Source organism: Penicillium verhagenii (assembly GCF_028828195.1).
Source record: "Penicillium verhagenii strain IBT 33310 chromosome Unknown utg000010l_segment0_segment0, whole genome shotgun sequence".
NCBI classification, from domain to species: domain Eukaryota; kingdom Fungi; phylum Ascomycota; class Eurotiomycetes; order Eurotiales; family Aspergillaceae; genus Penicillium; species Penicillium verhagenii.
The window spans coordinates 1240176-1261570 of record NW_026643174.1 but is presented as its reverse complement, the minus strand read 5'-3'; the positions used below and the strand labels follow the sequence as shown (position 1 = coordinate 1261570).

General features: G+C 49.7%; 10 protein-coding genes across 10 annotated transcripts; 8 read left to right on the top strand and 2 right to left on the bottom strand.

Moving 5' to 3' along the window:
- Positions 1 to 195: 195 nt before the first annotated feature.
- Positions 196 to 1749, top strand: N7466_010331 (M20 family metallopeptidase; the record flags this gene model as incomplete). Its single annotated transcript, XM_057169720.1, has 5 exons — positions 196 to 291; positions 397 to 779; positions 835 to 1227; positions 1295 to 1422; positions 1517 to 1749. The coding sequence occupies 5 exons, from the start codon at positions 196 to 198 to the stop codon at positions 1747 to 1749; spliced, it is 1233 nt and encodes a 410-aa protein (XP_057017111.1).
- Positions 1750 to 2188: 439 nt separating this feature from the next.
- N7466_010330 (uncharacterized protein) lies at positions 2189 to 3981 on the top strand (the record flags this gene model as incomplete). Its single annotated transcript, XM_057169719.1, has 4 exons — positions 2189 to 2220; positions 2276 to 3091; positions 3163 to 3469; positions 3541 to 3981. 4 exons carry the CDS (start codon positions 2189 to 2191, stop codon positions 3979 to 3981), a joined length of 1596 nt encoding a protein of 531 aa, XP_057017110.1.
- A 109-nt stretch (positions 3982 to 4090) lies between these two features.
- N7466_010329 (DUF3237 domain-containing protein) lies at positions 4091 to 4737 on the bottom strand (the record flags this gene model as incomplete). Its single annotated transcript, XM_057169718.1, has 3 exons — positions 4091 to 4307; positions 4400 to 4480; positions 4553 to 4737. The coding sequence occupies 3 exons, from the start codon at positions 4735 to 4737 to the stop codon at positions 4091 to 4093; spliced, it is 483 nt and encodes a 160-aa protein (XP_057017109.1).
- A 2055-nt stretch (positions 4738 to 6792) lies between these two features.
- cbhB (putative 1,4-beta-D-glucan-cellobiohydrolyase) lies at positions 6793 to 8436 on the top strand (the record flags this gene model as incomplete). The annotated part of the gene is made up of 1 exon (XM_057169717.1): positions 6793 to 8436. One exon carries the CDS (start codon positions 6793 to 6795, stop codon positions 8434 to 8436), a length of 1644 nt encoding a protein of 547 aa, XP_057017108.1.
- A 3376-nt stretch (positions 8437 to 11812) lies between these two features.
- On the bottom strand, positions 11813 to 12751 carry N7466_010327 (putative catechol dioxygenase; the record flags this gene model as incomplete). Its single annotated transcript, XM_057169716.1, has 1 exon — positions 11813 to 12751. The coding sequence occupies one exon, from the start codon at positions 12749 to 12751 to the stop codon at positions 11813 to 11815; it is 939 nt and encodes a 312-aa protein (XP_057017107.1).
- Positions 12752 to 13358: 607 nt separating this feature from the next.
- N7466_010326 (lactonase family protein) lies at positions 13359 to 14632 on the top strand (the record flags this gene model as incomplete). Its single annotated transcript, XM_057169715.1, has 3 exons — positions 13359 to 13611; positions 13728 to 14201; positions 14277 to 14632. The coding sequence occupies 3 exons, from the start codon at positions 13359 to 13361 to the stop codon at positions 14630 to 14632; spliced, it is 1083 nt and encodes a 360-aa protein (XP_057017106.1).
- A 465-nt stretch (positions 14633 to 15097) lies between these two features.
- N7466_010325 (putative alpha/beta hydrolase) lies at positions 15098 to 16759 on the top strand (the record flags this gene model as incomplete). Its single annotated transcript, XM_057169714.1, has 1 exon — positions 15098 to 16759. The coding sequence occupies one exon, from the start codon at positions 15098 to 15100 to the stop codon at positions 16757 to 16759; it is 1662 nt and encodes a 553-aa protein (XP_057017105.1).
- Positions 16760 to 17194: 435 nt separating this feature from the next.
- sitA (TOR signaling pathway phosphatase SitA) lies at positions 17195 to 18503 on the top strand (the record flags this gene model as incomplete). The annotated part of the gene is made up of 3 exons (XM_057169713.1): positions 17195 to 17348; positions 17416 to 17800; positions 17882 to 18503. The coding sequence occupies 3 exons, from the start codon at positions 17195 to 17197 to the stop codon at positions 18501 to 18503; spliced, it is 1161 nt and encodes a 386-aa protein (XP_057017104.1).
- An 894-nt stretch (positions 18504 to 19397) lies between these two features.
- On the top strand, positions 19398 to 20358 carry N7466_010323 (aromatic alcohol reductase; the record flags this gene model as incomplete). The annotated part of the gene is made up of 2 exons (XM_057169712.1): positions 19398 to 19427; positions 19504 to 20358. The coding sequence occupies 2 exons, from the start codon at positions 19398 to 19400 to the stop codon at positions 20356 to 20358; spliced, it is 885 nt and encodes a 294-aa protein (XP_057017103.1).
- Positions 20359 to 20950: 592 nt separating this feature from the next.
- On the top strand, positions 20951 to 21382 carry N7466_010322 (NUDIX hydrolase; the record flags this gene model as incomplete). The annotated part of the gene is made up of 1 exon (XM_057169711.1): positions 20951 to 21382. The coding sequence occupies one exon, from the start codon at positions 20951 to 20953 to the stop codon at positions 21380 to 21382; it is 432 nt and encodes a 143-aa protein (XP_057017102.1).
- Positions 21383 to 21395: the final 13 nt, after the last annotated feature.

Here is a 21395-nt window from a genome sequence, read left to right as displayed (position 1 = left end):
GAAAGGATACCTCGGGTGGTTGCTCTGATGATAGGACATAGGGCCCCCTCATTCTATTAAAACATGGTAACGCCCTCAAAGATAGGAGAGGATTTGAAAACTTTTTTGACTTTGCGAGACGCATGCCCTAGAACCCTGAAATAGCCCCCCCTAGCAACCCCCCCGAAACAACCCACAACTCATACAACTCGCAATATGACCGTTTCCGTTGTTCAGTTAGATGCCGTGCGAGCATCCGTTGATGCCGCGCTGGAAACATTGCACGACTCATTGCGCAAATTGAATCACGAAGTAAGTTGCAGAGATCCCAGTGAAAAGAGCCAAAATTCTTCATTTTTCCTTTCAGAATGTTTATCTCGTGGCGCAAACATCTAATCCTCATTCTTATCGCTGCAGATTTGGTCGAACCCCGAACTTGCTTATGAAGAGCACCGTGCTCATGACGCCATTTGTGACTTTCTCGAACAACAGGGCTTCACTGTTACTCGTCATGCATATGGATTAGACACTTCCTTTGAAGCTCTCAGTGGATCTGGTGGCCGTTTGATCAACTTCAACGCTGAATATGATGCACTCCCCGATATCGGTCACGCCTGTGGTCACAACCTTATCGCGACTAGCAGTATTGCTGCATTCCTCGCTCTCTCGTTTGCATTGAAGAAATACGGTATTCCCGGCCGGGCACAATTGCTAGGTACACCAGCCGAAGAGAACGGCGGCGGAAAAGCCAAGCTCATTGATGCTGGAGCCTACAAGTCCGTGGACATTTCTCTTATGGCGTAAGTTTGTCAAATTTTAACTTTTCTCGGCCAAACTTCTGACACCCTCTTGCAGTCATGGAGGACCTATGAAAACATTCCCAGAGCAGGCTGATGCAACAGGAATTGCTGGAACACTCATGAACGCCCGCAAAAATATTCATTGCGAGTTCACAGGAAAGAGTGCTCACGCCGGCGGCAACCCATGGGCCGGAATCAATGCTTTGGACGCATTGGTCGCTTCTTATAATAACGTCGCAGTCCTCCGTCAACAACTTTTACCGGATCAGCGTATTCATGTTGCCTTTACCGATACTCCCAAAGTGGCAAATGTCATTCCTTCGTATACCAAAGCGTTTTGGCAGGTTCGAAGTCCAACATTGAAGGGACTCAACTCTCTCGTGGCCAAAGTTCGCAACTGCATTGAAGCTGGTGCTTTGGCCACCGGTTGTCAAGCAACCATTTCCGAGTAAGTTCTACTTTTATTAATCTTGCGAATTACGAATCGCTGACTCCGATATTTTTCTTCTTTACAGAGATGAACTCTACACTGACGTCCGATTAAATGATACGCTTTGTGAGAGATATCAAGTCCACATGGGATCATACGAACGAAAAGTGATGAAGCGCTCCGATAAAGTTCTCACAGCTTCATCCGATATCGGTAAGTCAAATTGTCCGAGATCTAGAAAAAAGAGAGAGAGAGAGAGAGAGAGAGAGAGAGAGAGAGAGAAGTCCGAATTAACATGTATAAATAGGTAACGTCAGCTATGTGACACCGACTCTACACACCATGTTCGGAATTCCCTCACCTGATAACACGTTCCCTCATCATCCTACCTTTGCTGCTGCAGCTGGAACCGATGAGGCTCACGCAGAAGCAATCATTGTCGGCAAATCACTGGCTCTGATTGGATATGATATGGTTACCAATGATGAGCTTTACGAGACCGCGCATCGACAATGGAAAGAGGAGATTGCCCGGGATTAAATATAGAATATTAGCTTCAAGTATACCATAAAGACTCAAAATTAGGAAATAAAAACAACATTGAACTGCCGCTGTCACTTTTCCTCTTAGTCAAACCTAAAAAAATCCAATGTATGTCATGCCTGACATATCGGGTGTCCGGTCCCACTTTATCACGGCTTATCGGGCTTCGGCTCCAGGTTTCTCTCGGAATCGATGATTCAATTCTCCCCTCTTCCCCACCCTATTCTCATGCCGATGTCTGAAGATTAATTTACTAGATCTAGCGAGAGGTGGGGGATTGAGTCTTCATGTCTGGACGGAACGCGCCGCGGTCAAAGAGTGGTTGGTCCTTCCCCTCTACTTCCGATTTTCATATTCAAGATTTCTTCCGACATCGCGACTAATCCGAACTCTTGCTCCACTCAGGCTGCAGCACCTGTCGCCGGCGCAAGGTCAAATGCGGCGAAGAGCGCCCCGTCTGCAGGCGATGTTTAAATCTCCATCTGAGCTGCGAATGGGGGGTCCCCGTGAAACGTGGCCGCAGTGCGCAAATTCGACACCTCCAGCCTGCTTTGACGGCTGCAGATCAGGTGCTCTGGCCGGCGTCGGAAGCTGGTGATGGGGTCATCGATCTGTCGCACGACGCACTTCTCGATGAATTCTCCCCAATATCCTGGCCTGGCGACACACTCCCGTTGGAGCCTCCCCAAATAACATCATTTTATCCGCCAATCGCCCCCATTCGAATAGCGACACCCCTCTACCCGCCACTGGGGGGTACCAACGAGATCGCGTGTGCCAACTCTCTCACGCTCACCGAGCATGACCAAAAATATTTCCAATACTTCCCCTCCTCATCCATCGTGTATTATTATATGAAAGGATGGAATTGGAGCAGCCTGTGCTATCTTTACCAAGGCCCGGCCGCTACAAACAAAGTCATCATGCGAATGATCCTGGCGTTATCCGCCAGTGACATGCATCGCCATGGACTGGCAGTCAGGTCACCAGGTCGACCGACTGCCGAAGATCATGGGCGATATCACTACAGTCTGGCCGTCAAGGAGTTCCGGCAACTCCTGGAGACACCCCGGAGACAGGTCTCCGTGGCCGAACTGGAGATAATATTTGCTACCATGTTCCTCATGGTGACCTACGAATGGCAATTTGGCCACTCTGTGCGTCACCTACAACTTCATCTACATGGGGTGCGCTCACTTCTCGAGTCTCACCCACAGCTTTTCCGCCTCAAGGACGTCAATGACGTATTCCTGTCTGCTGAAGACGATGCGACATCCCCGGAGGATGCAGTCGCCGCGAAAGTTTCATTTATACCCGAGCAATTTCTTCTCTGGATGTTGTAAGTTTTTTCTTATTTTATTTTCTTGTCCCTTGCTTTTGCCCGCTTGGACCTCCGCTCATATAGACCAGGTATATTGATGCCAGTTGCCGACCAATGGGCCTGGCGGAATCTCTTTACGATTATGTCATGCAATCCAATAATCCCGCCTTACAACCAGATCATCTGCATCGATGTGCTCGTCTTTGGGGACGATGTTTCTGGGGCGAGCAGTATCCCGACCAAGAGGTCTTGGACGATATTGAAAATTACCGGGCTCTGGAGTTATTACACGCCGGGTTTCATTTACGCTATCGAACCTGGAAGATTCTGGTAGACTCCGGGTCTGGAAGCGATACCGCCGAGCTACTATTTCGTGAGATCATTTCCACGCGAGATGTATGTACCTCATCCCCAAAACAAAAACAGGAATAAACCGAAATAGGGTGTTCGAACTAACCGTTTCTTAGAAATACTCCGACCTATTCATCACTGCCAAATTCGCTGGTTCGGTTTCCGCCCGGCGTACCCTCAACACTATATACATGGGTGTTTGTACATTCCACGCCCAGATCCTACTTCACCGTCGATTACTCTGCGTAGACAGTCCACCGGCGGCAATCCATAGACAAGCCACGGTCGGGATCATAGAGATCGCCCGCAAACAGTTCGCGGCCGATCCCCGACTTTTACGACGTCTGCACTGGCCTCTGCTGATGGCGATTATCGAGACGGACGATCCCAACCACCAAGTATGGTTACGACAACGCCTCTTTGAGCTACGAGACTTCCACTCAGAGTACGTGTGGGCCAACGAGATGGCCGACGAGATCCTGGCTCGGCAGGACGTGAGCCAGGGCTGTTACGTGAATCTCGCTGAGCTGCTACTCCAGCGATGTCAAGCACCATGATGCGTATGTTGATGCTTTTGTATACTTAGCCATAATGTCTATAGACCTATTAATATGTGACATTGAACGTCACGATACATGAGAAGGCTTCTCTCTTGGATGGTATCTTTTACGGACTGTTCTCCAAGAAATAAGCATCGTATGCCACCTCCCCCTTGGCTCGTGTCGCCCGTCCCACAATCACACGATCGTTCATCCATTTGTACTTTTCATGTCCGGTTTCAATCCGAACATGAAGATGGAACCAATATTGACTGGGGTCGACAGGTCCTCCCTCCATGAGTGCCTTGAGTACCTCAGGTGGTCCTGCTCTTGTTCCCTCGGTGCTGGGCGATTATCAGTCTGCGCTCTTATAAAAAAGCAACCTTGGAACTCTCAAAAGCCTCTCAGAAGTAACAAGAGATAAGTATTCACTCACCGAATATATAGAAACGCCCCGTCATCACTCTTAATGACGTAATTGGTGTTGACATGGGTAGTCTGGTCCTCTTCAACAATCCTGTTGCACAGATTAACCATCACCAACTTTGAACAAACTTGAACTTTCCAGACTGTAATCACATCAACTTACATAAAATCTGCACCTCCCAGAGGTACAACTTCTCCCTTGAAATGAGGACCGTTCACAGTACCTGATAAAATGGGCACACAACGACGCCGACCGTAAGGCCCGTGGCCAATCTCCATGGGCGTATCAACCGCGCATCGAAGACTGAAGAGGTGGCTCAGCTTAGGCGGCGGTGCGATTGTTTCCATGGTTGAGCTGGGTTCGCAGTTTTGTATAGCTTCTAAAGTGAGGAAGAAAGTAGAATCTGGTTCTGATCTGGTGCTGATCTGGTGGGGTTAAGCTTGGTTCAAGTATCTCCCCCACAGTGCCCACAACCGGCATTCCCGGGGCTTCTCTCCCACAATGAAGTCAGTGGATACTTTCGAATATTGAAGAACAAGTGTAGTCACTTATTGTATGAATGAGCCTTATAGATGAGCAAAACCTTGGAAATTGTGAGATATTTGAATTTTTGTGAGATTTTGAAAAGATATAGCATTCGAGTATGTTACTTTCAGTGCTCATAGTAGGACGATTTAGACTAGACCTCGGAATAACTGATCCTCTACGGCTATACATCATCCGAGCATTTGAATCAAATACCGGCGAAGATGCCGAGATTCCTGACATGATTGCCCACACAAATTTTATTATGCTTTATTTTCAGCGCTTATTATTTTTGCATTAAGAGATCTGAAATCCACAGAATAACACATGTGCACGAATTTGATCCATCTAAGGGGAGAATTGGAGACTAATGAAGCTACCGGATTGCCATCGGTCAGCATTCGTCTATCAACTTCCAAGCTTTCCTCTCGGCTTCATCGATGAATTTTTAAGGAGTAGATTGAATTCACCTCATGATGTGTGTACGCTTGCAAACCTATATGGCATCTCCACTGTCAATCTGGGCACAACTATCCGCTCAGCCCGATTGTTTCTGCCTTGCGTGGCTCGGGCTTGACTACCTTGTCAATCGAAGATGTTAGAGCCGATACGGGCCATCCCTATGCGTTGTCAATTACGGATTCAGTCCCGAAGACTCTGGCAGTGGCCAGTCTGTGCGCAGGGGACGCGCCGAACGAATCTAGAAAAGCGCCGCTTTCTTCATATGCCTGATTGGGGAGGGGCCATGCAAGCGAAATGAAAGAATCCGGGGACAGGTAAACCCTGAACCTTGTGCTGACTATACTAGTAGTCTATAACTGACGATACTTTATGGCAGGCATGTGCAACTGTGATTGGCTTTGAGTCAGTTGTGGACTACCATGGGCTCACTCTATTTCAGGCACGGGTTTTGTGAAGGAAAGTGGCATTGGGATGATCGAGTGGCGCGCATTTTGTAGACGTCACTCCACATACTCCATGCAGTTCATGCGATTGAAGAATGCAAAGGCGTCCAAGGTCACTTGGTAGGTACAAGCATCAAATTATGATATCTGATTGTGATTTGTGTTACTTGGTCGCTTATAGCCGATAATGGATCAGTATTCCTATGAATGCATACTCTTGCAATTCGACCAGTCCAATCAATTTCTATACTATTTTCAAGAATTATCTACGGTTTCTCTTTTCTCTCAAAACTCTAACACTGGCCATTTCGAAGGTTCCTGAAACGTCCACGGATCCGTCGGCGTCGTCCTTCATTGAACTAGTCTCACCACGCTAATGCAAGTACCCCCGGTCAAAAATGACCCCCCAGGGTTGATTTACCGGCTTTCAGCCTGCAGAACTTGTGCATTGGCCACCTCTTCACGGATCCCCCCGACTCGCTCCTCGCCTTGGTCAACCATGTTGTAGTGGCTTCGTGGAGAAAAACCAACGTGGTACTTTACAGGTCCTTCCATTTAGCCGCCAGCCTCAACCCAAAACAGAAACGGCAATCACAAGACTGGATTGTATGCAGGGTTCATACTCATCTTAGCACGGAGTGTATCTCCCTTGGCAGCCATCTCGGAAAATGCGGGGAGATTGTCAGTCCCGCTGCAGAAAGTGACCTGATCTCGTCCGAAACAACCTGACGAGATCTAGGAATTCCCTCCGTGTCCGCGGAGTGCTCATTGAACTTCTTCTTTTGGATGGGCAGACAGGTCCGAAATGAACGGCCTTGCGGACCGGGTCGCCGTTGTCATGAAGCCCGGCGCCAGATTGATGCCTCATGGATAGATATAAAATGGAAGGCCATGTTCATCTAGAATTGAATTCCTTCATCAAGTTCCTCAACAACCATAACAAGCACTGTCTCCAGCTCACATCCCATCAAAATGTCTGCTGCACTATCTTACCGGATTTACAAGAATGCTCTTCTCCTGACTGCCTTCTTGACTGCCGCTCGGGCACAGCAAGTTGGCACTTCACAAGCCGAGGTTCATCCATCCTTGACCTGGTCGAAATGTGTGAGCGGCGGAACCTGCACCTCGCAGACCGGCTCAGTTGTCATCGATGCCAACTGGCGCTGGGTCCACGACGTTGGTGGCTATACCAACTGCTACACTGGCAATGAATGGGACGCAACATACTGCCCCGACGATGTTACTTGCGCGACCAACTGTGCCTTGGAAGGCGCCACATACGAAGCTACCTACGGAGTCACCACGAGCGGTGACTCGCTCCGTCTGAACTTTGTTACCGACTCCACGCAGGCGAACATCGGATCGCGTCTGTACCTGATGGAAGATTCCACTACCTATCAGATGTTTGATCTGTTGAACCAAGAGTTCACTTTCGATGTCGATGTCTCCAACCTTCCATGTGGATTGAACGGTGCCCTCTACTTCGTTGCCATGGACTCCGATGGTGGCATGGCCCGATTCCCGGCAAACAAGGCTGGAGCTGAGTATGGAACCGGTTATTGTGACTCTCAGTGTCCCCGAGACTTGAAGTTCATTGACGGTGAAGCTAACTGCGATGGCTGGGTGCCTTCCACCACTGACTCAAACTCTGGAATTGGTAACCACGGTTCCTGCTGCGCGGAAATGGATATCTGGGAGGCCAACTCCATCTCCAATGCGCTCACTCCTCACCCGTGTGATACGCCCACTCAGACCATGTGCGTTGAAGATGCCTGCGGTGGTACTTACAGTACCGATCGCTACGGCGGCACTTGCGATCCTGATGGATGTGATTTCAACCCTTACCGCATGGGTAATACTACATTCTTCGGACCTGACAAGATTGTCGATACCACCTCCGTCTTCACTGTCGTGACTCAGTTCATTACCGATGATGGCACTGCCACTGGTACCCTGAGTGAGATCAAGCGCTTCTACGTTCAGGACGGAGTTGTGATCCCCAACTCCGCCTCTACTATCAGTGGTGTGACAGGTAACTCTATTACCACGGAGTTCTGCACTGAGCAGAAGTCCGTCTTCGGAGATGAGAATGTTTTTACCACACACGGAGGTCTTGAGGGTGTCAGTGCCGGTCTCGCCGACGGTATGGTCCTGGTTATGAGTCTCTGGGATGACCACTACGCCGATATGCTCTGGCTTGACAGCATTTACCCGACAAACGACACCTCCACCACCCTCGGTGCTGCCCGTGGTACATGCGACATCTCATCTGGAGCACCGGCTACCATCGAAACTTCTGATGCAAGCGCCTATGTTATCTACTCGAACATTAAGGTCGGACCCATCGGCTCCACCTTCTCGTCGGGCACCTCTAGTTCTAGCACTACTTCCAGCTCTAGTACTACCTCGAAGACCACTTCCACATCTTCCAAGTCCACTACCAGCTCCACCTCGAGCAAGACTACCTCGACCTCGACCACTACTACCACGGCCGCCAGCTCTACCGGTGCTGCTCATTACGCCCAGTGCGGTGGAACTGGATGGACCGGTGCCACTACCTGCGTCAGTGGTTATACCTGCACCTATGAGAATGCCTACTACTCCCAGTGCCTTTAGGTGACGGGTGTATCACGGAGGCCATGCTAGAGGGATTTGCGGATACTTGAGAAAGAGAGAGCGGTTGAGAGAGGGGGAGAGAGAGAGAGAGATAGCGCGTGCTATGAGAAAGAAATTTGACATTTATTGAAGTTTTGTATTTTTTGAGGACACCATGCATGTACAGTTCGAAAACTCAGATACTTCACCAGACAAATACATACTACTTATCTGAGTTACATTAAGTTCGCTTTGCAAGAATTATCAACATCAGGGCTCGTCAACTGGTATCAGTATACACATATGATTTTTTCCGGTAGTCACTTTTGGGCGTCGATTTCCCGAGGGCCTGCATGGGTTCTAAATTCTAATGATCCCAATGCACCCCGCACTGCTAACCTGTCATGAGGGTCAACGCTAGCGCCCAGCTTTGTAACCTGGTCCGGGCGATGATAGGACGGAATCATTAAAATTCCGATCCATGTGGCGTTTATCTGCAGCGCCAGTCTATTTTGGCGACTTGATGTAAATTACCACGCGGAGAATCCTCCGACTAGTTCAAGCCATTTCGTCAGGGCGTCCTGCATAAATGAGAAAACCAATTAACTTGAACTTTCTGTCTCGTTTAGAAAACAATTTCCGAGGTCAGAGAGACAGTAATTTATGTGTGACGCCCTGGGTAGAAATTGCATGTTTGAAATGGATATTTGCCACTTGGTAGCCGCTGGCTTCAATTCAAATGTTTCAAATGTTCCACTTGACTCGGATTTTTCCTGGTTAGCTGCGTTAGTTAAGACTCGGTTATGTGTTTGGAATCTCACATGTGCAGTCAAGAACTTTGGAGCCTCTCGGATGGGACAAAGATATAGTAGGAACTTCCAATGTTCAAACTATCGCCCTTTCAAATTCGCTAGGTACACTTTACCAGTCATGGCCTCGGTCCTCTGGGCACCTGGGCACCTGATCTGGTATATTAAGTGTCTACTATGGTACGTACCATTCATTGGTCAATATCCATGAATGTGGGTGTGGTCTGGATATACCTTCATTGGATGATTTGGTTCTATAATTAAGCTTGGAATGGATCCACTGGGGCATTCCTGAGCAACTGAGGTCAATCTGCCCATAATGAAGACAGCTAGAAACCTCAATGTTCAGGGTCAAGCGTTTCCAAGGTCCAATGTTCAAATGGTTTTATTTTTGACGTACAACCCCATCCAGATGTCATTTTCAAGTTCCAAACCTTGCAGGCGGAAGTAAGTCAAAACTCAGACCAAATCCACCTGGAAATACATATCACTGAGATCAGCACCTCGGTGTTCATGTTTCAACATTTGAAATGTTCAATAGATATGCCCAGTTCCACGACATTCGAACGCAGATACATATCTACTTCAATATTGTCCCAAGGTCGCATTTGCTCCCCAGGTCTCGTACGTACTTGGAACATTTGAACTCATGGAGTGCTTCCGAGAGATTTTTAATTCAATCAATTGATCGAAATGTTCACCTATAGGTAGATTCAACTTAGCACTGATATTGCGCATTAGATCATACCTGGTTTTTACATGTCAATATGTACTAGTAGCTATCCGTAAGTACAGTGCAAGTGAATCTCAATAACTGAGCCCAGCTCCCATGTGGAAACCTGGGGGTTTGTCCCATGGGGGACTAGAAGTCCCCCGGGTTAAAACATCACCCCTGTACCTGCAAGAGCTGGTACAAAGGCCTGCAACCCAACCAGGATGCGGTGCCTGAACTCCAGGGTGGCGAACCTATAGAGCCCTCTTACACATAGGCATGCAGGCGTCTTGTCTATGAAATATACATTCCCGCTGCTCAGCTAGCCAATGGCCCATGAAGCTGTTCATAGCCCCACTATTTGGTTGACAGATATCCTCTGTGGGGATGATGTAGTCTCCCCCAGCGGTTCTAGCCTGTCCCACAAATACTCGCATGCCATAAAAGGAACCCCATGCCCCTTGGGCTGAGGAGAAAAAGTGGAGGCAACAACGCTCACGTTGATTTCCCTGACTTCTCGATTCAACCTCGCTATGAAGGCGCGGTGAAATGACCAGGGTCCCTCATGGTCCGTCTTCTGGGGTGTGTGTATTAGGATACTTCGTACACGACCACCCACCAGGACGACTCGAGGATCTTAATCCCGTTCGCTTCACCCGAGAATCAGCAAGACATCATGCGATCTTCGGGTGTTGTTGTTTCTTTTCCTAAGTATTCCGCTAGCATAAACCCATTAACATGAACAGGGCAAAAAGCTGAAACGCGAAGCGGTACTTCTCGGAATGATTATCGCGACCGGCAGAGCTCAAAATTATGAGAACAGAGTGCGTTTTACCGCACGGGAATGAGCTAAAAACAAGCTGCCGTCAACAAAGACGAAATCCCCTGAAATGAAGCTCATGTGCCAGCTTACCCCGGCATCGTGGGGACGACACGAACCGGTCGGGAAAGAGCGGGAATGGGCGCTGCCGAGAGGCGCTGACTGTGTGGATAAATACATATCCGGGATCGTGGGGAAGCGCTTCTCCGGGTGGTGGCGAGTGCCGAATGCGGTTTCAAGGCGAGGACAAAGTGCCGCGTTGAGACATTTGCAAAAGCGATGATCCGCAATATGATCCCATGATGTGATCTCGGTGAAGCAATTTGGGAAAGTGTTGATGTCTGACTGTTGGGGCCTGTGGTGACGACAATAAATGGGTCCCAAGGGAAAATTTGTTCGTGTTGGAAGAGGCTATATTCGAATGGTGACATCATGGCCTTGGAAACTGCTACTGTACTCCGCATTTCTTGCGATTACACGCCAACTGGTTTATGTCATCTATGTTTACATGCAGAACGAAAATTGCACAAGGCTTCCATTTGGACCCTAGAATATTCCCTGAGAAGCTACAGTATGGCGACCGCTAAAGTAAACCCCTGTATACATAGGAGGGTCCACCTGCATTTCCAAAATAAGCCCAAAACGGAGCTCAGTGATTGGATCTGTAAGTGGATGCACAGGGGTTCGTTCTGTACTTTATGTACTTTAAGATGCAGTCCAGTCGGCACCAGATCGGCACCAGTAGATCTCTTGACGCCCCCCGTTGATGGCGAGTAAGTGTGGGGGTTTTCTTAAGATCTCACTGAGTCGTGTGAGAGGCTACTTGTTTTAGCTTATGAGGCTTACGATCTAATCTTTCCGAATAAAGATAGGTGGAGTTTCAAGTATAAAAGTGTAATTCGGTCGTGATCATTTTTATTTCAATTGGATACAGTGGTGCACACGAATTGAACATGAACTGGGAGACATGAGGGGGGAAACAAATAACAGGTTCAAGTCGCTAAAAATCACAAATGCAATGCCAAATGGTTCTTTTCATTCAACAACGAAGATCCCTTACAGGGAAGGCTTGGGGCCCTGGCTGCGCTCGAAAGAGGAGACGGGAGGAGCAGAGTTGGGGTTGGGGTGGTGCTTCTTGAGGGCCATGGTGACGTTGTACTCCAGGTCAAGAGAGGCCTTGGGGTCGTTGGGCTTGGGCTTGAACTCCACAACGAGGTCATCCTTGACAGCGAAGACGGAGTCGATGTCGAGGTGGGGGTCAGTGCTGGGGTACAGCTGGTTGATGATGGTGGCGTAGTCGGGGTGGGTGACCATCAAGTGGATGTGGGCGGGACGCATGGGGGAGCGGTCCATGAGGTTGAGGAGGACACCGGCGGGACCGTCGGTGGGGAGAGAGTAGGCAGTGGGGTGGTAGCAGTACCAGTAGTACTCGCCCTTCTCGTTGGTGCGGAACTTGCCACGGAGGTTGTTCTCGGCCTGCTCGGGATCCTGGAAATCGTACAGGGCGTTGGCGGAAGCCTGCCAGATGTCAAGAACAGCGTCCTTGATGGGCTCGCCAGTCTCCATATCCTTGATCACACCGTGCATGTAGGTGACCTGACCGTTGGGGAGGGGGTTCTGGATGATGCTGTCACCCAGAGCGCGGAAAGGAGCGTTGGGAGACCAGAAGGGACCCAGGATAACGTTGGAGGTGGGGGAGAGACCCTGCTCGGTGATGATCTTGTTGGCGATCTCATCGACGAGAGACTCGAGACCGATCACGTCACAGATACGGTGGCACTCGTTACGAATGGGGGTGCTGATGGCACCGATGGTGTTGATGAACTCAACACCGAGCATCCACTCAGCAGGAGTAAGCTCGACCTCACGAGCGAAGTCGTGGATGTGGCGGATGAGGCAACCCAGGATCTCCTTGGCACGAGGAGGGGTCTTAGGACCCATGGCGTTAACCACATAGGGGGTGAAGTCGGGATCCCAGCGAGGTTGAGCAGACATGATGGCTGTGATGTATGAAAGTGGGGGGGGGGGTAAAGAGAAGGTTATATTGAAGATGAGATGAAGAAAGACTTTAGATTGAAAGCAGGATCGAGCTCTTTATAAGTTTTTTTTTCCCTAGTCCCCTCAATCCATGGAAATTAATTCAAAGAAAAAAAAAAAACCTACCCCGGATGACCATTTCGGCCCATTCCAGAGGTCAACCCCGGACCGCACGGTCGGCAATGAGCGGAGGAGAAGAGAATCTGCGAATCGGCAGCGGCAACATCACAACTCCCGTTTTTCCGGGATTGTGTTTTCCACAGTGCCGGCTTGCCACACTCTCTATGATCCGTGGTTTTTCTGTAACTCAATGAGCAATGCAACCACTCAGAGTCCCTCATTCTGTTCTGGGTAATCCGCTTCGAGCGGTTATGCCTGGTGCCGCCCCTCGCTGCCGGTCGCTGACCCCCCGCACCTGGATAAGACTTCTGCGGGCGCGTGTATATTCTGTATCCTCGACTCGGTAGCTACACATCGTATGATCCGTCCGGCTGTCTTCTCTCAGGCATCTGCCATTCTCACCCGATCAAGCCTTCGTTCATTCTCTACAACACCAACCGCAGCTATGAAGCATCATTTGATGGTCGGAACCTGGGTCGCCCCCGGGCGCATCTACACTGTGCAATTCGACGATGAGGCTCTCACCTTGGAGCTGGTCAAGAAGACCGAGATCCCTGAGGCGGAGCCCATTTCATGGATGACCTTCTCCCATGACAAGAAGACCATCTATGGTGCTGCCATGAAGAAGTGGAACAGCTTCGCTGTGAAGAGTCCCACTGAGATCGTTCACCAGGCATCGCACCCCGTCGCCGGTCACGGTACGTTCTATCCGTCAACATTGGAACTTTGCAGCATCAATTGTTGGCCATTGACTTGTAGCAATTGAAATGCAACACCTCGGATTCTCTAATCTAATCAATTCTTTCTCTTACAGAATTGGCCCCCAGCGCTGACACCAACACCCGCGCCATTTTCGTTCTCGCCGCGCACCAGGCTCCCTTCAACGTCTACGGAAACCCCTTCTACAAGTATGCGGGTTACGGTAACGTCTTCTCCGTGAAGCCCGATGGAGCTCTGGATGTCAACATCCAGAACTACGAGTACCAGGAGAACACCGGTATCCACGGCATGGTCTTTGACCCCACCGAGACTTACCTGTACTCGGCCGATCTGACTGCCAACAAGATCTGGACGCACAAGAAGGATGCGCAGACCGGTCAATTGGAGTTGGTCGATTGTTTGGAGGCCCCCGCTCCCGGCGACCACCCCCGCTGGGTTGAGATGCACCACAGTGGCAAGTACTTGTATGTGCTGATGGAGGCTGGCAACCGCCTGGGTGTCTACGTGATCGACGAGCGCACCCACAAACCCGTCTTCACTCACATTACCTACCCATTGCTTCCTGCTGGTAAGTCCACAATTCCTCTTTGGATGTAATAAAAAACCATCCAATGAAAATACTAATGTTTCCCCTCTCTTCTAGGTCTCCCTCCCCGCAACAAGTACCGCGGTGACGTGACCTTCACCACCCAGAGCGGTGAGTACCTTTTCGCGACCACTCGCTCCAACCACTTCGATGTGACTGGATATATCACTGCTTTCAAGCTTGGCCCGTCTGGTGAAATTGAGCGTCAGCTCTTCATCAACCCCACCTCCACCAGCGGTGGTCACTCCAACGCGGTCAGCCCTTGCGATTTCACTGATGAGTGGGTTGCTATCTGTGACGACCAGCTCGGTTTCGTTGAGATGTACCGCTGGCGTGACGAGAAGCTTGCCCGTGTGGCGCGCGTGGACATTCCAGAGCAGGGCTTTGCAATGAACGCCATCTGGTATGATTAAATGACTACATAAAAGTACAGTTAATGCTTGTACATAAACAATCTGGACTATAGAATCTGGAAAATACAGCCCCATATAATTCAATTTATGAATCATAGACTATATATGAAATAATGCTAGAAATCTGGACATTTGTGAGCTACTAGTAAAGAAAAAAAAAATTTGATTGAGTTTTGTAGAACCAAAAAGTACAGTACACTCTTACATAGCACAGGTGGCTTACAGTCCAATGGGGGCAAAAGAAATATGGGGAAAATCGGCAAAGAACTTCGGTTCTCCCTTTGCTTTCTTCCGGAGATGAGGGGCAACTGCCGATGACGATGGAGGGATTAATAGAGGAATGGCGGATGAGATTATTATTCACTTCATTCGCTTTCATTCTTGACTTTTGATTTAATCTTGATATCTTTTAGAGAGAAAAAAAGTTTCATTGATTTTTACCCCAAAATATAATACCCCGCCATCATGCCCACCACCGGTCTCCTCTATGTGACTATGCAGCCCAAGGGCGAGCTGCCAGACACTCAGTTCCACGACTGGTACAACACTGAGCATGGTCCTCTGCGCCTCCGTCTTCCCTTCATTACCAATGGATTCCGCTTCCGGGCCACCGACGGCGAGGCCCCCGAGTACGTCGCGCTGTACGATATCACCGATATGGACGAATTGACCCGCAAGACCTACCTGGATCTCCGAACAGATCTGATCAAGACCGAGCGTGAGAAGAAGACCATGGCTCAGATCGATGTCGGTCGCAAGCTGTACGATCTGGTGGAGGAGCGGAGCCAGGACAACTACCGCGAGCTGGAGGACCGAGCCGATACCGATCCCGAGACCCGCGGCAGCGTCATGATCGCTGTCACTACCACCATCCACCCCGACGCTGAAAAAGAGGCTGAGCACGACCGCTGGTACCGCGAAGAACACATTGATATGCTTGCCCGCGTGCCAGGATGGCGTCGCACTCGTCTTTTCCGCACCGCCTCCATTGACTCGGCTGCCCCGCGTGAGACCCTTGCTCTGCACGAGTACTCCCCCGTCAACGGTCTGGGTGGTGAGGAGCACAAGGCTGCTATGAACACCCCTTGGCGCCAGCGCCTCCAGGATGATGTCGTGGCCTCCAAGTCCCGCCGTACTTACCAGTGGTACTACACCTTTGGCCCTGCTCCCCGTGAGCTCTCCTCCCTTGCCAACTCGGATGTTATCGGACCCTGGTCCTCAAACGACGGTCGCACTCGCACTTTCCCCTCCACCACCCGCCCGGCTGTCGAGTCTTTTGTCACAACCAAGGACGGTGTTGAGATCCCCTACCGCCTGGAGGGCAGCCTTGACCCCGAGGCCCCCGTCGTGGTCCTCAGCAACTCCATTCTCGTCAACTGGAACATCTGGGACCGCTTTGTCGATGCTTTCTTCGCTCGCAAGGAGAACCAGAAGTACCGCCTCGTGCGCTACCTCACCCGTGGCCGTCTCTCCGCCAGCGGTGAGCAGCCTGTCAACATTGACGTCCTTGCCTCCGACCTGAACACTCTCCTCGAGGCCCTCCGTGTCTCCCCCAAGGCAGCCCGTTTGATCGGAGTCAGCTTGGGCGGTGTCACCGTTCTCAACACTTCTCTGCTCTTCCCTGAGCGCGTTGGTGCGTTCATCGCCTGTGACACCAACTCCTCTGCCCCCGAGTCCAACCGCAAGGCCTGGAATGATCGTGTCGCCATCTGCGAGCAAGAGGGATCCGTGGACCCCGAGACTAAGGAGCCCATTGTCGGCGAGCAGCTGGCTGAGGTCACCACCCGCCGCTGGTTTGTCCCCGAGTCTTACGAGACCCAGCCTGAGGTTCTGGCACCCGTCAAGGAGGCCGTGCGCACTAACAGCCTGAAGGGCTTTGCCCACAGTGTGCAGGCTCTGTGCTCTTACGACATTCGCGACCGCATGGCTAAGGCCACCGTTCCCGGTCTGTTTGTCGCCGGTGCCAACGATGGTGTCCTGCCCCAGACCATGCAAAAGATGGCCGCCGATCTGAACGGAGGTGCTGAGCTTAAGATCATCGACCGTGCTGGCCACCTGCCCATGGTTGAGCAGCCCGAGGCCTTTGCCGATGTTGTCACTGAGTACCTGAGCAAGATCGATGCTTAGTTTTGCATCGTCTATAAGTTATATAAGAATGTCGATAGAAAGTTTTTTGATTCCATGCTGCAAGGTCCATAGCTAATGAGAAATGAAATGGCTGTTATGACGGATCTGATGAAATTAAGGTATTGCAAGTCAAAAGTAAACATGTAGGCTGACCACGGAAAATCAAGACAGGGTGAGAGAAGAAACACAACAAGAAAGGGAAAAAAAGGAATGTAAAGCAAGCTGACGTCAAATGCGGTTCACAAGTGACCTTCGTCATTCACGCCTTTCACGTCTTTCATACTTTTGTTCTCCAATCAATCAAATGTTCCAGAAGCGTTCAGGTGTGGATGTCGTGTGCCCCGTGCGGTATCCGAGTCCCGCCAAGGACGCAAGTTCCCCTCCGCTTCTTCAACTCCGCTGCTCCACGTTCTCCCTTCAAACATCTCTCCCGCCATGACTGACAGCAAGGTCCCTCAGCCAGGACCGGCGAAACTTAAACGCAATGCGGGCCCAGATCAGTGGCTGGAGGCGGCCAAGGACTGCAAGTACTTATCGGAGGCCCACATGAAGCAGTTGTGCGAAATGGTCAAGGAGTATATGATGGAAGGTAAGGAGATCGCCATTATTCAGCCGGTACTTCTGGTGTTTGGCCAAGTACTAATTATCTGTTGTAGAATCCAATATTCAACCCGTCTCCACTCCGGTCACCGTCTGCGGTGATATTCACGGACAATTCTATGATCTTCTCGAGCTCTTCCGGGTTTCTGGTGGGATGCCCGATGGTTCAGCGCCCGATGCCCCAAAATCTTCCATCACCTCTGCCGACATCGAGCCCCCATCCGAAATTACAGACCCTAAAATTCGGAAGAAGTTACGAGGTCCCAATAACAATGCCGTGGAGGATGACGAAGAGGAGTCTGAAGGCCCACGGAGTCGGTCAGGTAGCCAGACGTCCAATGATGTCCAAGTAAACCGGAACTTTGTCTTCCTGGGAGATTATGTGGATCGTGGATATTTCAGTCTGGAAACCTTAACCCTGCTACTGTGTTTGAAGGCTAAGTGAGTACATTCTGGAAGAGATATGCACACTTTCGAACTTGTGAGAGTGCTCGCGAGACTAACACCCTTCTTTCTCCCTAGATACCCCGATCGAGTAACATTAGTGCGCGGAAACCATGAGTCTCGGCAGATTACACAGGTTTACGGTTTCTACGAGGAATGTTTCCAGAAATACGGCAGCGCCTCGGTATGGAAGGCTTGTTGCCAAGTCTTCGACTTTATGACGTTGGGCGCCATCATCGACGGCAAAGTCCTCTGCGTTCACGGAGGATTGAGTCCAGAGATCCGCACACTAGACCAAGTGCGAGTTGTAGCTCGTGCACAAGAAATCCCCCACGAGGGCGCATTCTGCGATCTTGTTTGGTCCGATCCTGACGACGTGGAAACATGGGCGGTTAGTCCTCGTGGTGCCGGCTGGCTCTTTGGCGACCGTGTCGCCGACGAGTTCTGCCACGTTAATGATCTCTCCCTCATCGCCCGCGCGCATCAACTGGTGAATGAAGGATATAAATATCATTTCGCCAACCAGAACGTGGTGACAGTGTGGAGTGCTCCCAACTATTGTTACCGATGTGGCAACCTTGCCTCGGTGTGTGAGATCGGAGAAGATCTCAAGCCATCGTTCAAGTTGTTTAGTGCTGTGAGCGATGACCAGAGGCATGTGCCCAACTCGCGGCCGGGCCGCAGCGAGTACTTCCTGTAACATGTGAGCAATTAGCTTTGCACCGGCGCGGGCGTTTGGCGGTTCTGTCATTGATTCTTCCGGGTGGATGACGGTGGAGCATTTAACATAATGATCTTAGAGACGAAATGAAATGATATGTTTATATTCATCTATAGAATAAAGATTGTTGACGATTGAAAGTTACCTTAAGCCAACATTCAATGTTTGAAAAGAATCATCTGCCAAATCTTGAAATCGGGAGACAAGATATGGATTCATCCATGGATTGTGTACGAAGGTAAACACACCGCACATACACTTATAAACCTGCCTACCATGTACTACCAAGTACTGTAACTTCCCGACTGGGTCAGGTATGTCATGGAAGTACATGTACATCGTTGACTTTTAAGTACCCAAGGCCTCATGGAGATTAAATCACGGTTCGTTGTGGTCTGAACATGCGTGACTCAGCATTAATCATGTTAGGGAATAAGCGTCGAGAATCAAGATAAGCATAAACCTTGAAATTATATCAAAAATCCTCAAGTCTTGAATCCAGAACTGGTAAGTTATACGGGTACGAAGTTTGCTCTGCTTAGTAAGCAACTTGAAAGTTCGGGCTCGGGGCTTGGACGGAATAATTCCGCGGCTGCCATTCCGCAGTGATCGATAATACTCAGCAAAACTGACTTGGATGACTGTACAACCTGGCAGTAGTGATACCATATTTTCAACTGATGACATGATCCTCGCCATTCGGACTTTGCAGATAGTGATCCTTGCTGAAAATTAGGAATTCGATATGCGGAGGATAATTATAAATAACTTGTATTCACCCCTCTCTTAATCTGAATTCACACTTCACATCGAACCTTGGAAGCCTCAACCTTTCTAAACATTTTCAACCGATATCAATCTCATCTTTCAAAAATGGCCATTACCAAAGTCGCTATCGCCGGAGTATGTAATGAGTTCTTTTCAAATTTTCAAAATCTTACTATGGAATACTGAACTAACCTTGGTATCACATAATTAGGGCACTGGTAACCTTGGACCAGCAATTCTCAATGCTCTCCTAGAAGCCAACTTCGAAATCACCCTTCTGAGCCGTTCCTCGACTCACCAAGTCGATTCCCGTGTTAAAATCCAAGAGGTTGACTACAACTCTCTGGACTCCCTCGTCGCAGCCCTCAAGGACCAAGACGCAGTCGTCAACGTTCTCAACGTAGGAGCTGTCCCCGTGGAAATTCACCTCCGCCTCATTGAAGCCGCACAGAAAGCTGGTGTCCAGCGCTTCCTCCCATCCGAATTTGGTAGTGATACTGCCCACCCCCTCACCTCCAAACTCCCCGTCTTCGGTGACAAGATCACCATCATCAACCGACTTAAGGAAATCACCACGCAAGAAAGCGTATTCACTTATACCGCCGTTATCAATGGTCCTTTCTTCGACTGGGGACTGAAGCATAGCTTTATCCTGAACCTCACTGGACCCTCGACTCCCGTTTATGATGGCGGAGATACTGTTTTCAGCACCACTACTCTTGCCGGTGTTGGACGTGCTGTCGCCGGTGTACTGGAACACCCCACTGAGACTAAGAACCGTTACGTCTACGTTTCCCAGGCAGATGTCACACAGAACAAGCTTCTGGCATTGTCTGGTAAGACTATTGAGCGGGAGGAGATCAGTACGGCGGACTTGGAGAAGCAGGCTTTTGAGGCTGTGAAGCAATCTCCGCCTGATTTCCACACTTTTGCTGTTAATTTGATCCGCCGATCGATCTTCGACTCTAACTACGGCCCTGGATTTGCTAAGACCGATAATGAGTTGCTGGGAGTTCCTAAGTTTTCAGAGGCTGAGGTTCTTGATTTGGTTAAGCAATCCTCTTGAGAGAGTTGCGGGAACCTTGGAAGGTCTTTAAGAGCGCCACAGATTATAATTAGTATTAGCCCTTGGATACTAGCTTTCAATGTTTAGAAATCCTTATCGAAGTCTAGGTACTCGTCGATGCGTCTAGTACTTATTGGCTTGAACTATCTATTTCATACCTGACCCTTAGAACTGCCTGATATAGTCGTAGTTTTGAAATGAAATGTATGTCAAAGTAGTATATAGTTGAGTTCTCATAGACTTTTAGTTTCCAAGGTTAACATGGAGGTTTGTGTGGAAGAGTTCCAAAACATTGAAGGTTCCAAGGTTATGAACCACGCTTACTAGTACTAAAAAAGGCAGAAAACAACATTGGAACTTTGCGGGGAATTTTCAACTCAACTCGTTACTCAACCAACACTCTACAAACTTCATTCAGCCATGGCTTTTCCCTACACAGTCGCGCCCCACCTGTCATACTTGAACATCTCATCGGCCGAATTTGCAGCAAGTCGCCCAGAATTCGAAGAGTTCGGCGTTGGAGGGTTCATTTTCTCCCCGAGATGCAGACGAAACACACATCCTGCTACTTCGACGAGCACCGACGGACTCGATGCCTGGTTGTTGGGAAGGACCCGGCGGCTCACACGAGGCTGATCAAGATGGCACTCTGTTAGATGGCGTTGTGCGCGAAGTTCTCGAGGAAACAGGTCTGCATGTTTCGCGGATTGTGGAGCTCGCGGGGGTCGATGGGTGGACACATCAGCGGCGCAGCGATGGACAGTTTTTTCGTGTTGCCAAGTACTCGTTCATTGTCGAGGTCTATGAATCCATGCGAGAACTATCTGGTTCTTCGCAGCTGGTTCCTCGCAGTGATATTCCTGTGGTGTTGGAAGTTGGTGCACATGATTTATTTGAGTGGGCGACCGAGGAGGACGTTCGCGCATCTCTACAGCCTGGCGCAGGACGATTCAAATTTGGGCCTTTGGTGGGGCCCATTGTTGCTCGGACTTTTTTACTGAACAGAGAATCTAAACAAAAGTAATATTTGTAAATTT